Source organism: Lutra lutra, chromosome X (assembly GCF_902655055.1).
Source record: "Lutra lutra chromosome X, mLutLut1.2, whole genome shotgun sequence".
NCBI lineage: Eukaryota > Metazoa > Chordata > Mammalia > Carnivora > Mustelidae > Lutra > Lutra lutra.
Genome location: NC_062296.1, coordinates 67,865,827 through 67,879,599, shown reverse-complemented (window position 1 = coordinate 67,879,599; position 13,773 = coordinate 67,865,827). Strand labels below are relative to the sequence as shown.

The 13,773-nt window shown below is 37.4% G+C and overlaps 1 protein-coding gene across 1 annotated transcript in view; it reads left to right on the top strand.

Moving 5' to 3' along the window:
- CFAP47 (cilia and flagella associated protein 47) overlaps positions 1 to 13,773 on the top strand; it is a 544,336-nt gene that overhangs the window by 168,374 nt on the left and 362,189 nt on the right. The window contains exon 29 of the mRNA XM_047716464.1: positions 13,221 to 13,321. Coding sequence (XP_047572420.1) covers positions 13,221 to 13,321 — 101 coding nt within the window. The remainder of the gene's footprint in view (positions 1 to 13,220; positions 13,322 to 13,773) is intronic.

The window sequence follows — 13,773 nt, the reverse complement described above, 5'->3', positions numbered from 1 at the left end:
AGGTGGAAGGAGGTGGCATGACTCTGCTCCCTAGCTCCAGCTTTCGGAAATTTTCCTTTAGGTACTCAGATATGTTTATCTTTATGTGTTTGTCTTGCATCCTTGGATTTGTTTTTATTTATTCTATTTAAAAATTTTTTTTTTTAATTTTTTAAAGATTTCTTTGAGAGAGAGAGTGTGTGCCAGGGACGAAGGTGGTGGGGTGGACAGAGAGGAGGAGAAGAGAGAGGAGATCTCCAGTAGACTCCCCTCTGAGCACGGAGCCCATCACAGGGTCAGTTGCAGGACTCTGACGACATGACCTGAGCCCAAATCAAGAGTAAGCCACTTAAACTACTGAGTCACCCAGGTGCCCCCTTAGATTTGTTTTTAAACATATCCTGATTTCTGTGTTTGTCCATTCTGCATTTTAGATTCCTATAAACAAGCATATTGGTATTATTGACCTATTATTAAGAAGAAGAGGTTTGGTCACATACTTCGTGGTATGGCATATTGGGTTTTCTCTTTTGACTACTAATGGTTGCTTCCTGCTGTCATTGCTGATTATAACCTTGATTTCGAGATAATATGGGGGAGATGTTTGTATTCACATTCCCAATTTCTAAATGCCAGCATTGATTTCACATTTGCAAAGAAACTTCCAATCACTTCTAACTTTGTAGTTATTGCAAATGATATTTCCATGGTGAGAATTTTCGACTACCACAGCAGTACCAGTTTGAGGGCATTTGGTTTACAAGTTGCTTTTTTGATTGTTCGGGAAGGTTTTTTTTCTTCTTGAAACAACATAGAGAAAACTATGTGAAATGAATTTGCATGTCTTAACAAATCATTGTAAACACTCCTTTTAAAATTTTTTTTACTTTTTTTATTTTTTCAGTGTTCCAAAATTCACTGTTTATGCACCACACCCAGCATGGCCTCCTTAATACCCACCACCATGCTCACCCAACCTCCCACCCCTTCCCCTCCAAAACCCTCAGTTTGTTTCTCAGAGTCCACAGTCTCTCGTAGTTTGCCTCCCCCTCCGAATTCCCCCAACTTTATCTACCACTCTGGTCTAGAAATAGAACATCACTGATGCCCCCAGAGATCTCTTATGTATTTCTTTCACATCGCGACCTGGTTTAATTTCTGTGACCATTAGTTCTCTATAATTATTGCTCTTGCTAACTTTGAGCATTTCACATTAGGTAGGTGATATTTAAACTTATGCTTTATGTTTATAGAGGGTGTTATTAGAAATCACAATTCATTTATTTCCCTCAAGTTGAAACAAAGGCAGAACATGGTACAACTGATTGAAAATTTTTTTGTTTATAAATTTGCATTCAACTTAAAACTAACAATATTGCTAGCATTTCTTATTTTAATTTGTTGATTAAGTGTATTGAACTGTCTTATTTTAATAAGCTTAATTTTATGTAATTTTACTATTTAAAATTTTTTGACCTCTACCTATAGTCTGAACACTTTCAGTATTAAAACCAAATAGCAACTGATAAAGTGCCTTAATAGTAGTGTTTCAGAATTTTAGTGGGCTTCTTAAAATTAACCATTTAAATGCTTGGATTTTATTTAAAGATAAATATTATAATGAATCTTAGAGGACACAGTCATGCTCTTACTTTAAAAATAAGAGTATTGTCCACTTGCATTCAGTTGGTCCCACTTGATGAAACCCTAACTTTGAATACCATACCATTGGCCATTAGATATTCAAATGAGACTTACTGCTAAAGATGAGTGCTATGTGACATATACAGTAAATTCATGCTGAAGGATAAGGGCTGGGCATCGGGAAAATTGACCAAGAAGGGCATTTCACATTTATAGTCAGTAGAATTCTAACATGTGCCTCAAGACCTGTGTTCTCTGAAGGACTTCACAGATCTAGGGGAGGTATGAAGCTCTTGACTGGTTGCTCAGCCTCTCCTTACTTAGGCAGAGTTGCTTAAATTGACCGACACGTATCTCGTCTGTTGTAAAACACACCAAGAGTTTTGGCTTAGCAGTTTGTCCACCTTTCTGTACTGGATGATCATCTCACCTGGTAGATTTTTCTGACTTAGAAATCAAAATAAAGGTGAGTTGATTAGTATGGAATACACGGAACTGCACCTCCGTGTGGCCCTTCAAGGTAGAATTTGCTGTCCAACTGTATGGATTGAAGCTAGCTGACTACTTCCTTTTGTCAGCTGCTATAGAACCTGTCCTAGCTCCACTTGGCCTAAGGTTATCTATCCTCCAGCAGGCAGGCAACCTGCATTTCCTGATCGACTCAGGCAAGTTTAGGGAGCCAGACAGTTTAGCCCAATGCCAGAAGCTCTGAAGGGCAGTCCAAAGCTCCCTGCCCAGTCTACCAAGGCCTTACTAGGCCAATATGGCTGTTTTATATCATCCTGTTCTCCACACCTTGCAACCCATCTTCTTGCTCTTATTCTCCAATCTGCTTCCTCCCTCTTTCTTACATAGGTATTGATTCTAATAAAATTCTTAAACCCCAGACTGTCTTCTTTTAGTAAACCCAGCCTATGATTAATTTGAGGTTAAATATTATACTTCTGGTTTCCCTCATGAGGGCTATGAAGTAATCTTTTCTCTTAGCTCAAATGGATCTTGAATGAGGATGTCAGTCATCCATCCATCCATCTGGCCTCCATCCACCCATGTATGTAGTCACAACTTGCATGTATCTTTTTTTTTTTAAGATTATTTATTTATTTATTTGACAGAGAGAGAGAGATCACAAGTAGGCAGAGAGGCAGGCAGAGAGAGAGAGAGGGAAGCAGGCTCCCTGCTGAGCAGAAAGCCCGATGCGGGGCTCGATCCCAGGACCCTGATATCATGACCTGAGCTGAAGGAAGTGGTTTAACCCACTGAGCCACCCAGACACCCTGCATGTATCTTTTATGTGCTGTATACTGGTCTTTGCCTGTAAGGAGCTAGATGAAAGAGGGAAGATATTTATGTGTTGGGTGACTGTGAAAATACAAAGACTAGAAATGGAGAGACCAATAAATCAGCTATCCCCGACTGATGGCTTGAAGAGGTATAGGACTTCAGTGATGGTAGTAAAGTGGGGAATGGGAAAGAGTGATTTTGACTGAATAGATATAAGGACATGGTGACCAGTGGCAATGCCTGACATCAACAAACCTTTAAAATGGAATTAAATTTAAAAGTAGTATATACAAATATGAACTAGGTGCAAATTATATCAATTTTTGTAACTTGCTATAGTTTGTTTTATGTAACTGAAGATTACTTTTTATTTGAGAGAGAGAGTGCACAAGTTAGCGGGAGGGACAGAGATAGAGGGAGAAGCAGACTCCCCACTGAGCAGTAAACTCGACATGGGGCTAGATCCCAGGACCCTGAGATCATGACCTGAGCCAAAGGCAGAGGCTTAACCCACTGAGCCACCCAGGTGCCCCTAATGTGGCCTATTTTAGAGTATATTCAAGCTGAAGAACAATGGTTTTATACGTTTCAAGTACTGCATTTACTAGACCCTCTATATGAGATACACTTTACTCTGGTATTTTTTTTGAGAAAACATATTTCCAAGTTATTCTAAATTCAGTAATACTTTAAAGTTTATTTTTTTTAACTATTAGAGGACATACTGAAATCTGTAGATTCATTTTTTAAAGCCTATGTTAGGCAAATTACTTTTCAGCGAATGCATACTCTAGGATGCTTTATGAGAGTATGTGGCCTAAAAATTGGGAACGTTTCTCATAGATTACGGGAACTTGTTGGTTTATTTACTGTTCTGCATCTGTTATTGATTTTGAAGAGGTAACTTTGCATGAATTTCATATATCTCTTTTTGAAAAGGAATAAAACAACACACAATTCAAATAAACCTTTTCTCTTTTCCTAACACTGGACACATGCAATGGGAATATTCTGAAAGACATAATCTAACTTTGGGATATTAATGAGGTAAGAGTGTTTTATGCTGTGTAGATCTCCCTCGAGTTATGATGAGGTTATGCCCCAGTAAACCCACAATTAATTGAAAATATCGTAACTTGAAAACATTTAATACACCTAACCTGCCAAGCATCATAGCTCACTCAGCCTAGCCTACCTTAAACTTGCTTAGAACAGTTACATTAGCCTACAGTTAAGCAAAGTTATCTAACACAAAGCCCATTTTATTATACAGTATTAAATATTTCATGTAATTTATTGAATGCTATACTTTAAGTGGTAAACGTAATGGTTCTATCTATATTGTCCCACCTGTCACTAGCCTGAGAAAGATCGAAATTCAAAATTTGAAGTATGGTTTCTAATGAATGTGTATTACTTTGGTATCATCCTAAAATCTAAAAATCATAAGTCAAACCATCTAAGTCAGGGACCAGCTGTATTTCATACATGGTAATTCCTGGTTAATTTACTTTTCCCTTCCCCTTGGAACCACTTCTTTTTTGCCAGGACTTCCCAGCTTACCTTATCCTCTGCAGCCATATTCTCTCTGAAAGTGATGTCAGACCATCATGTGGTTCCCCAAGCCCTTGTGGCTCATTTCATCATATCCTAGTTGCTCTATATTAAGGGTCCCTTTGGGCGCCTGGGTGGCTCAGTGGCCTTTGCCTTGGGCTGCCTCAGTGGCCTCTGCCTTGGGCTAAGGTCATGATCTCAGGGTCCTGGGATCAAGCCCCGAATCGGGCTCTCTGCTCAGCAGGGAGCCTGCTTCCCCTTCTCTTTGCCTGCCTCTCTGCCTACTTGTGATCTCTCTCTCTCTCTCTGTCAAATAAATAAATAAAATCTTTAAAAAAAAAATAAGTGTCCCCTTGCTTAGCTGTTAATCTTTAACCTTTAAGATACTAATTTCTAATCAACAGATATTCTGGATTTCATTGCTCTAACCAACACCAATACATATTTCATGGTGGGATTTTAGGCCTTTGGTCAGATAGGGAAATGATTTTTCATAAGGAAGAGGTTCTATCATGACACAGAGCTGATGGCCTCCAACTCTGACCAGCTCTGATCTTAGTCTGTGTTATTGTTTATAAAACAAAACAAAACAAAACCAAAACTCTTCCTTAAAATTGATTGAGCCTAGATCTTTCAAATTCTTATTTTTTGTTAGGTTCATTAAAAATACACATGTAGGGGTGCCTGGGTGGCTCAGTGGGTTAAGCCTCTGCCTTCGGCTCAGGTCATGGTCCCAGGGTCCTGGGATCAAGCCCCGAATCGGGCTCTCTGCTCAGCAGGGAGCCTGCTTCCTCCTCTCTCTCTCTGCCTGCCTCTCTGCCTACTTGTGATTACTCTCTGTCAAATAAATAAATAAAAATCTTTAAAATTAAAAAAAATACACATGTATCCTGAAGTCTTCCAAGACATGAAATGAAACTAACCTATAAAAATTACCTAGCTCATTTTAGCTAGATCATGGTTGTCTTCTAAAGTAATGTGCACTACAGCATTCTAGAAATAATTTAACTAGGGGTGCCTGGGTGGCTCAGTCAATTGAGCATCCGACTCCTTCAGGTTGTAATGCCAGGGTTGTGGGATTGAGCCCTGTGAGGGGTTCTGTGCTCAGATTCTTTACCTCTGCCTGTCCTCCTTGCCCCCGCACCCCCCACCCCCGCCAGCTTATGTGTGCCCTCTCTCTCTTGAATAGATAAATTAATCTTAAAAAAAAAGAAAGAATTTAATGAAAGTAAGCTTTTTGTTTTGTGTAACTTCGTGTTATCATGGAGAGAGTTTTAGTGTTTCGTTCCATCAAGTTGTAAATCCTGACCCATATATTGTATCAAATAGCTAGAGTGTTGGCTCTGATTAACCATTAAGAATATAACCTTCAAGTGTTGGGAAAATTGGACAGCCACATGCAGAAAAATGAAATTGGATCATTTCCTTACACCACACACAAAAATAGACTCAAAATGGATGAAGGATCTCAATGTGAGAAAGGAATCCATCAAAATCCTTGAGAAGAACACAGGCAGCAACCTCTCCGACCTCAGCCGCAGCAACATCTTCCTAGGAACATCACCAAAGGCAAGGGAAGCAAGGGCAAAAATGAACTATTGGGATTTTATCAAGATCAAAAGCTTTTGCACAACAAAGGAAACAGTTAACAAAACCAAAAGACAACTGACAGAATGGGAGAAGATATTTGCAAATGACATATCAGATAAAGGGCTAGTGTCCAAAATCTATAAAGAACTTAGCAAACTCAACACCCAAAGAACAAATAATCCAATCAAGAAATGGGCAGAGGACATGAACAGACATTTCTGCAAAGAAGACATCCAGATGGCCAACAGACACATGAAAAAGTGCTCCATATCACTCGGCATCAGGGAAATACAAATCAAAACCACAATGAGGTATCACCTCACACCAGTCAGAATGGCTAAAATTAACAAGTCAGGAAATGACAGATGCTGGCGAGGATGCGGAGAAAGGGGAACCCTCCTACACTGTTGGTGGGAATGCGAGCTGGTGCAACCACTCTGGAAAACAGCATGGAGGTTCCTCAAAATGTTGAAAATAGAACTACCCTATGACCCAGCAATTGCACTACTGGGTATTTACCCTAAAGATACAAACGTAGTGATCCGAAGGGGCACGTGCACCCGAATGTTTATAGCAGCAATGTCTACAATAGCCAAACTATGGAAAGAACCTAGATGTCCATCAACAGATGAATGGATAAAGAAAAAGTGGTATATATACACAATGGAATACTATGCAGCCATCAAAAGAAATGAAATCTTGCCATTTGCGACAACGTGGATGGAACTAGAGGGTATCATGCTTAGTGAAATAAGTCTATCGGAGAAAGACAACTATCATATGATCTCCCTGATATGAGGGAGAGGAGATGCAACATGTGGGGTTAAGGGGGTAGAAGAAGAGTAAATGAAACAAGATGGGATTGGGAGGGAGACAAACCATAAGTGACTCTTAATCTCACAAAAGAAACTGAGGGTTGATGGGAGGAGGGGGGTTGGGAGAGGGGGGGTGGAGTTATGGACATTGGGGAGGGTATGTGCTATGGTGAGTGCTGTGAAGTGTGTAAACCTGGCGATTCACAGACCTGTACCCCTGGGGATAAAAATATATGTTTATAAAAAATAAAATTAAAATTAAAAAAAAAGAATATAACCTTCATGAAAACAGACATATTGTTTTACATTAATGGCATACATATCTATGCATAGACACAAATGGTAACTTTTGGTGATAAATTTTACTTTGTCAAAATTCTTTCCTGGAAACCCATCAACTGTGTTAACCACTGTGTATAAGAGAACTGACTTAAGAATAAAATGCTTTGAGGGACGCCTGGGTGGCTCAGTTGGTTAAGCAGCTGCCTTCGGCTCAGGTCATGATCCCAGCGTCCTGGGATCGAGTCCCACATCGGGCTCCTTGTTCTGTGGGGAGCCTGCTTCTCCCTCTGCCTCTACCTGTCACTCTGTCTGCCTGTGCTCGCTCTCTCTCTCTCTCTCTGATAAATAAATAAATAAAAAATCTAAAAAAAAAAAAAAAGAATAAAATGCTTTGAAATACTATATTAATCAAAGTTAATGATTTAAAATTGTGAGAATAGACCTAAAGAGAGATTTTAAGATTTCAGAAATGGTTTACATTAATTATGGGATTATGTTCAGATTATTAAGCAGACTAAACATGAGATTATTCTTGTAAAAAGAATTGATATATATTTAAAATATTGCTAAATTGACATATATTTCTAGACTTGATGAATATCAATCAATCTCTCATGTACCTAAAGAAGAATTCTCTGCCTTTACCTTACTTTGCTGTGATACAAATCAGTGGAATACGTTCACATGTAAAACACACTTCTGTGGCTTTATGTACATTAGGATAAAACCAAAAATCTTTTCAAGGTCGCTACATTGGTTAATAGCATATATTTACTAGAATTATTAATGTTCACAAATAACAGCACCTTGATGGGCTGCAAGTAACATATATTGTGGATTATTGCAATGTTCAGAAGAGCAGTTATAATTTTATTTCTTTTCCCTCCACTCAAAGAAGGATATTTGAAAAACAAGTGAGAATCACATTAGCATCAAGAATCTTTTCACTCTGTTTTGACCTATTAAAAATGAATAAATAAAAACTGTAACTTTATTAATGATTAACAAAATGATGTTTGATGTCCTCACTGGTGGTAGAGAGATTTTTCTCTCTGGCAACATCATGGATGGCCTTGCCTGTTATAAATATACATTACGGTACCAGATTAAGTCCTGCTGATTGGCCTATCTAACTATGGTAAGCAGTAAGTATTTAAATAAACATACCCATTCTTTTTGTGTGTAAATAAAGTTACACATCAGTTACACAACTTGGTAAAATATTAAGAACTACTAAATTATCTATCTTAATAAGATGGATTTCATGATATATAAATTATATATTTTAAATGTTGGTATAAAAAATGAGGGCATCTGATGGATATTATCATAACCAAATGACCAGACTCAGTATCACTAATGAGGAGGAACACAGACCTGCTATACTTCCTGGTGGGATGAAATGAGAACCATGTGACAGCACATACGATGTTTTTTTTGGTCAGAAAGAAAACATTATCCAGTCAAGAGAGGATAATCAGAATACTTCAGACAACTGGCCTTGACTCTTAAAAATAATGTCAATGCCAGGAAGGACCATACAAGACTGGGAGATTGTCCTGGTTTAAATGAAAATAAATTCAATCAGTAATCTTAGTGTGGAATTTGGCATTAACTGGGACTCTTCAGCATGGATTGTAAACTAGAGAATATTCTTATACTGATGTTAAATTTGATGGTGGTGATGATACGATTATGGTGTTATAGAATAATGTTCTTGGTCTTAGGGTATACAGTCTGAATATTTAGGGATAAATTTGTGTACATGCACATTTTAAGAAAATAAATTTTAAATAGAAGAAAGAAATTAATGTGCCAAAATAGTAATTGCTGAACCAGGTGAAGGGTACATATATGTTTATTTTACTAGTCTTTCAATTCTGTGAATTTAGAAAAATGTAAAGTACAATGTTGAGGTAGAGGAAAAATAAATCGTTAATGAGAAATTTCAGGTGAGCCTGAAAATGACAAAGGATAAAAATAAATTGTGCACTCCATATTTGACTGTCCACATATTTTGGCATTTACTGATTGATTTATCATACTAAAGTATTCATAGTTTGTGCATGGTGGTCGTATCTAAAACAGTGGGAGGTAGAAAGCAGCCAGAGTTTTTCTTATCCTCTCATTTTGCATTGTTCCCTAGGGTACAGCAATACCTTTTGTTTCCATACCCAACTGCAAGCTTTCCACTTCTGTAAGAATTTTCATGTGTCCAACAGGAGAATTTATTTATGTCAATTTTATAAGTGTTGTTTATTGTTTACTTAGGAGAGCATCTGAAATAAAATATTTCTCCCTTGTGGTCCCTGGTTAGCTCAGTCAGGTAAGCCTCTGCCCTCGGCTTGGGTCATGATCCTGGAGTCCCAGGATAGAGTCCCACATCAGGCTTTCTGCTCAGCAGGGAGTCTGCTTCTCCCTCTATCGTGCTCTCTCTTTCTCTCATGCTTTCTCTCTCTCAAATAAATGAATAAAATCTTAAAAAAAAATTTCTTCCATAGAATCCAGGAGAATATTTACAGCTTCCAGAAAAGGCTTTTATTTAAAACAGCTCCTTATAAGAATTTATATAATTTAACATTATTAGAACAGCTAGAAGTATTAAAATGCATGCTGTTTAATGAGATAATTGATAAAAAATATTTCTAAGCACTTTCATCCATCATCATATATGTGACTCTATCCAAACTTGGTAACTTTGAGCATATGTGCAGCAAGCCAGATCTGGAAGCTAACCATTCATTCTTATGCAGTGGCCAAGAGCATAGCTTTGCTTCAGGTATATTGAACTTGACCTTGGGCTATTTCTTAATTGTGTGACTTTAAACAATTGTTGACTTTTTTCTGGACCTTGCTCTTGTAACTAAAGTCTGAGAAAGTTAATAATATGTATCCTCAAAGACTGTTGAGAAGATTTATGAAAATGAAATAATGCATTTTAAAAGCCCAGCACAGTAGTTGCCACAAATAGTTCAAGCCCATTTCTGTCACCACCAACATCTGCATCATATCGACTCTGTTGCCAGGAATGTCCATCCTGATTTTTGCCCATTGGAACTCTTCTAAATCACCTATGCGTGATGATTGCTATTTAAATCTCCAAATGGAACCAAAACCCATAATGTCAGAGTTACTTCATTGTTACTGTACAGTCTTATAGTCATTTTACTGTTACTGTAGTTTTGAGTATTTTTAGAGTAAATTCTCTACCACTAATGGTTCCTGGCTATGTAGATTGGTATAGAGAATCCATCAATAATACCATTATTCTCTGATAAGGTACCCTATTTTCCCAGAGATACTTTTGTTAAAGTGTAGAGTATTAATATTATTGACTCTAAGTCCTGTTTCTGTTTTATTTTTTTTAAAGATATTATTTATTTGACAGACAAAGATCACAAGTAGGCAGAGAGGCAGGCAGAGAGAGAGGAGGAAGCAGGCTTCCTGCTGAACAGAGAGCCCAATGCGGGGCTCGATCCCAGGACCCTGGGACCATGACCTGAGCTGAAGGCAGAGGCTTTAACCCACTGAGCCACCCAGGCACCCCTGTTTTAATGTATTTTTAATCATAATGATATTATTGTATAAAGTGTCCATATTCTTATGCTGTGCAATTTGTGTAATTTCTGTATCATGTGCTCCATAGAAGAATGTAGTCAAATGAATTTTGTATACATTGGTTATTCTTTATTCTGAGGAGTATCTGAAATCAATGTTATCATCTGCAACAAACTAGTTTTATAAGAAGAAAGATTACAATATTTATTCCCATTTCATTGAATTTTACTTCACCCTCATTTTCTTTAGTTCTGTACCATTTTATAATTGTTTCAAATGATACTGCTTCTTTAAGCAGTATCATTCATTTAGTTCACTTGATTGTTGTCTTGGGTAGGGGTTGTCCACAAGCTGACTTTTAGATGAGGATTCATGGATATGTGGTTTATTAAGGAAGAACTGCCAGGAATAAACAAGGTAGGGGAAGCAGAACATGGAATCAGTCATCCCAAGTAAAATGAAATTTAAGTCAGAGTCCCAACCTCAGCTTGATCCCACGGGATCCTCTAGTGATAAAGTTACACCACAGAGTTTTGTCCTATTTGAAACAAACAAACTGGTCTTTCAAATTCCTGAACCATATAGGTGCTGACTATGGCATTACTGAGGGGACCATAAACTCCCAAGGCAATTGAAGCTTTCAGCAGTTCTAGCAATCCAACATTGGTTCTTGAAGGTTACAGTTACCCAACTATTCCCACCCAGAGGATGGGAGCCGACCACAAAGAAATTACATCCTCGGGGATAAGGACATAAGGGCAGAGTAGCCACAGCACTTGCTGGAGTAGTCTTTTTTTTCCTTTCTGTTTTTTCTTTTCCTGCAGTCACTGTTAAAGCAGAAAGCATTTTTGGCTCTAAGGTAACATTGATAATGGTATCTTTGGATAACCTATGTTACTTAATCTGAAAAATATTAGTTAAAGCTGGGCAGTTAATGGAATTTTGATTGATCACTACATGTAGCATAAATACATAATATATAGAAGTAATGATTCATGCTATCAAGGAATTTTAAATTTCATTTTAAAAAGGACATCCTATAGAAAAAAACAATTATGGAAATACAATTTAATCCTGACTAGGGCATTCTGATACATGTGTTTAGGATGATGGAATGGAATGATTAGGGTTGGTCAAACAAGACAATGTTGAATATGTATAGTTTGCAATATTTTAATGCACAGCAGTTGGTAAAGAGAAAAATGTAATGCATTCCTTATGAGAAACTATGCAGACCTGAGGTGAAAATCAATTCCTTTACAAGTAACATTTGTTTATTTTAATGTCCCTGACAGCTCATTATATTTCAGCTACAGAGTTTTTCTTAGTCTCATCCTATCCTGTATTTTATTTGTATCAACTTGGATTATAACACAGATTTCATCATTTCATCTTTTCAGTGACCATACGCTACATAGAATGGCTAATATGATAGATGGCGGATGCAAGAGTGAAATTATCTTGATAATTGCTATAATGCAGAAATTAAACCAATAATCCAGTGTTATAGTGGTATAGATCTAAAATATAGTACTTCTGTTAAATGATCAGTTGGGGGTGTCTGATTGACTCCATTGGTAGAACCCCTGACTCATTAATCTCAGGGTTGTGAGTTCCAAACCATGTTGGGCGTGGAACCTACTTTAAAAAAAAAATTGGGCAAGGACAGAGTTGTTGCATAAATTGGACAGGCCCAATATAATCTTAGAGTGTTTTGTGGGTCTTATTAACAAGGAAGTTCACAATGCTTTTATAAAGTAGTTTAATAGTGTGTCCATTATGGAAGAGATTAATACTCTAGTGGTTGAATAACTTTGGTAGCGTTGCTTTCAGTTCTCAGATACCACTAAAGGACAAACACAAAATAAAATATCATCTGAAGAAGGCAGATGGTATGTGAAATTTGTGGAGACCTCGTAGTTGAAAGAAATCTTGAATCCTCTAAATGTTTTCAATTTGGAGAAGAGAAAGACGAGAGAAAATACAATAACTGTTTTTAAGTATTTGAAGGTATATAATGGGGATCAGATCATAGATTTTGTTCTGTGTTGCCCTGAAACAGAAGGTCTGAAGTTAGAGCTCTCCGAATATGAAATGGGTTGTCCGTGAGGCGTGAGTGTCACTGGGGTAGTGTCTCCCTAGTAGTGTCAGCTGAGGCTAGATACCGTTTGTCAGGAATTCGATAAAAGAAGAAGGTGAGTAAATTAATTCTGAGGCTTCTTCAATTCTAAAACTTCCTGAATCTGTTTGTGAGCCTTGTATAATTACAAGCGGAATTCTAGAGCACACTTGACAGTGAAGTTAACAATCTCCTTTAAAAGCTTTAAAAGTAAATAGTCTTAAACCATTAAAATAGTTATAGTAGTTGGTTAAGAAAAACAAAACAGGTGAAAAGAAAAATGAATAATTCATGTCTTGATCATTTAAACCATCCAGGATATTTAAAAAATATTTCATTGTATTTACTGTATCTGACAATTTTATTTTATTGAAATGCAATGTTTTCACTTGTAGGTTTTTGCTTCCAGTTACTGCAACAGCAGAAAACTGTCTTCTTACAATTTACCCATATATGGCAACTCATCTTGATAAGCAAACAATTATTTTAAAGGATGGTAAGTTAGATATGACTATTGTCTCCTATTCTCACTGTATATATTCTTGTTATCCCAGGGCTGACACCTGGAAATAATATGACTTTAAAATTAACAGATATGGGGGCACTTGGGTGTCTCAGTTAAGTGTCTGCCGTCTGCTCAGCTCATGATCCCAGGGTCCTGGCATGGAGCCCTGTGTTGGGCTTCCTGCTCAGTGGGGAGCCTGCTTCTCCCTCTCCCTCTACAACTCCCCCTGCTTGCGCTTGCAAAGCATGCTTTCTCTGTCAAATAAGTAAAATATTTTTTAAAAATTAACAGCTATTTATTAAACTCCTGCCATGTCTAAGAGCTGTAGTTAGCCTTGAGAGCAGAATATGGCAGTGTCTCTTAATTGCAAAAGTTGAAAATCTAGTGAAAGACACAAATAAATACAAAGAAGATTGAAGTAAGAGCCCATTGTAATGTTGGAA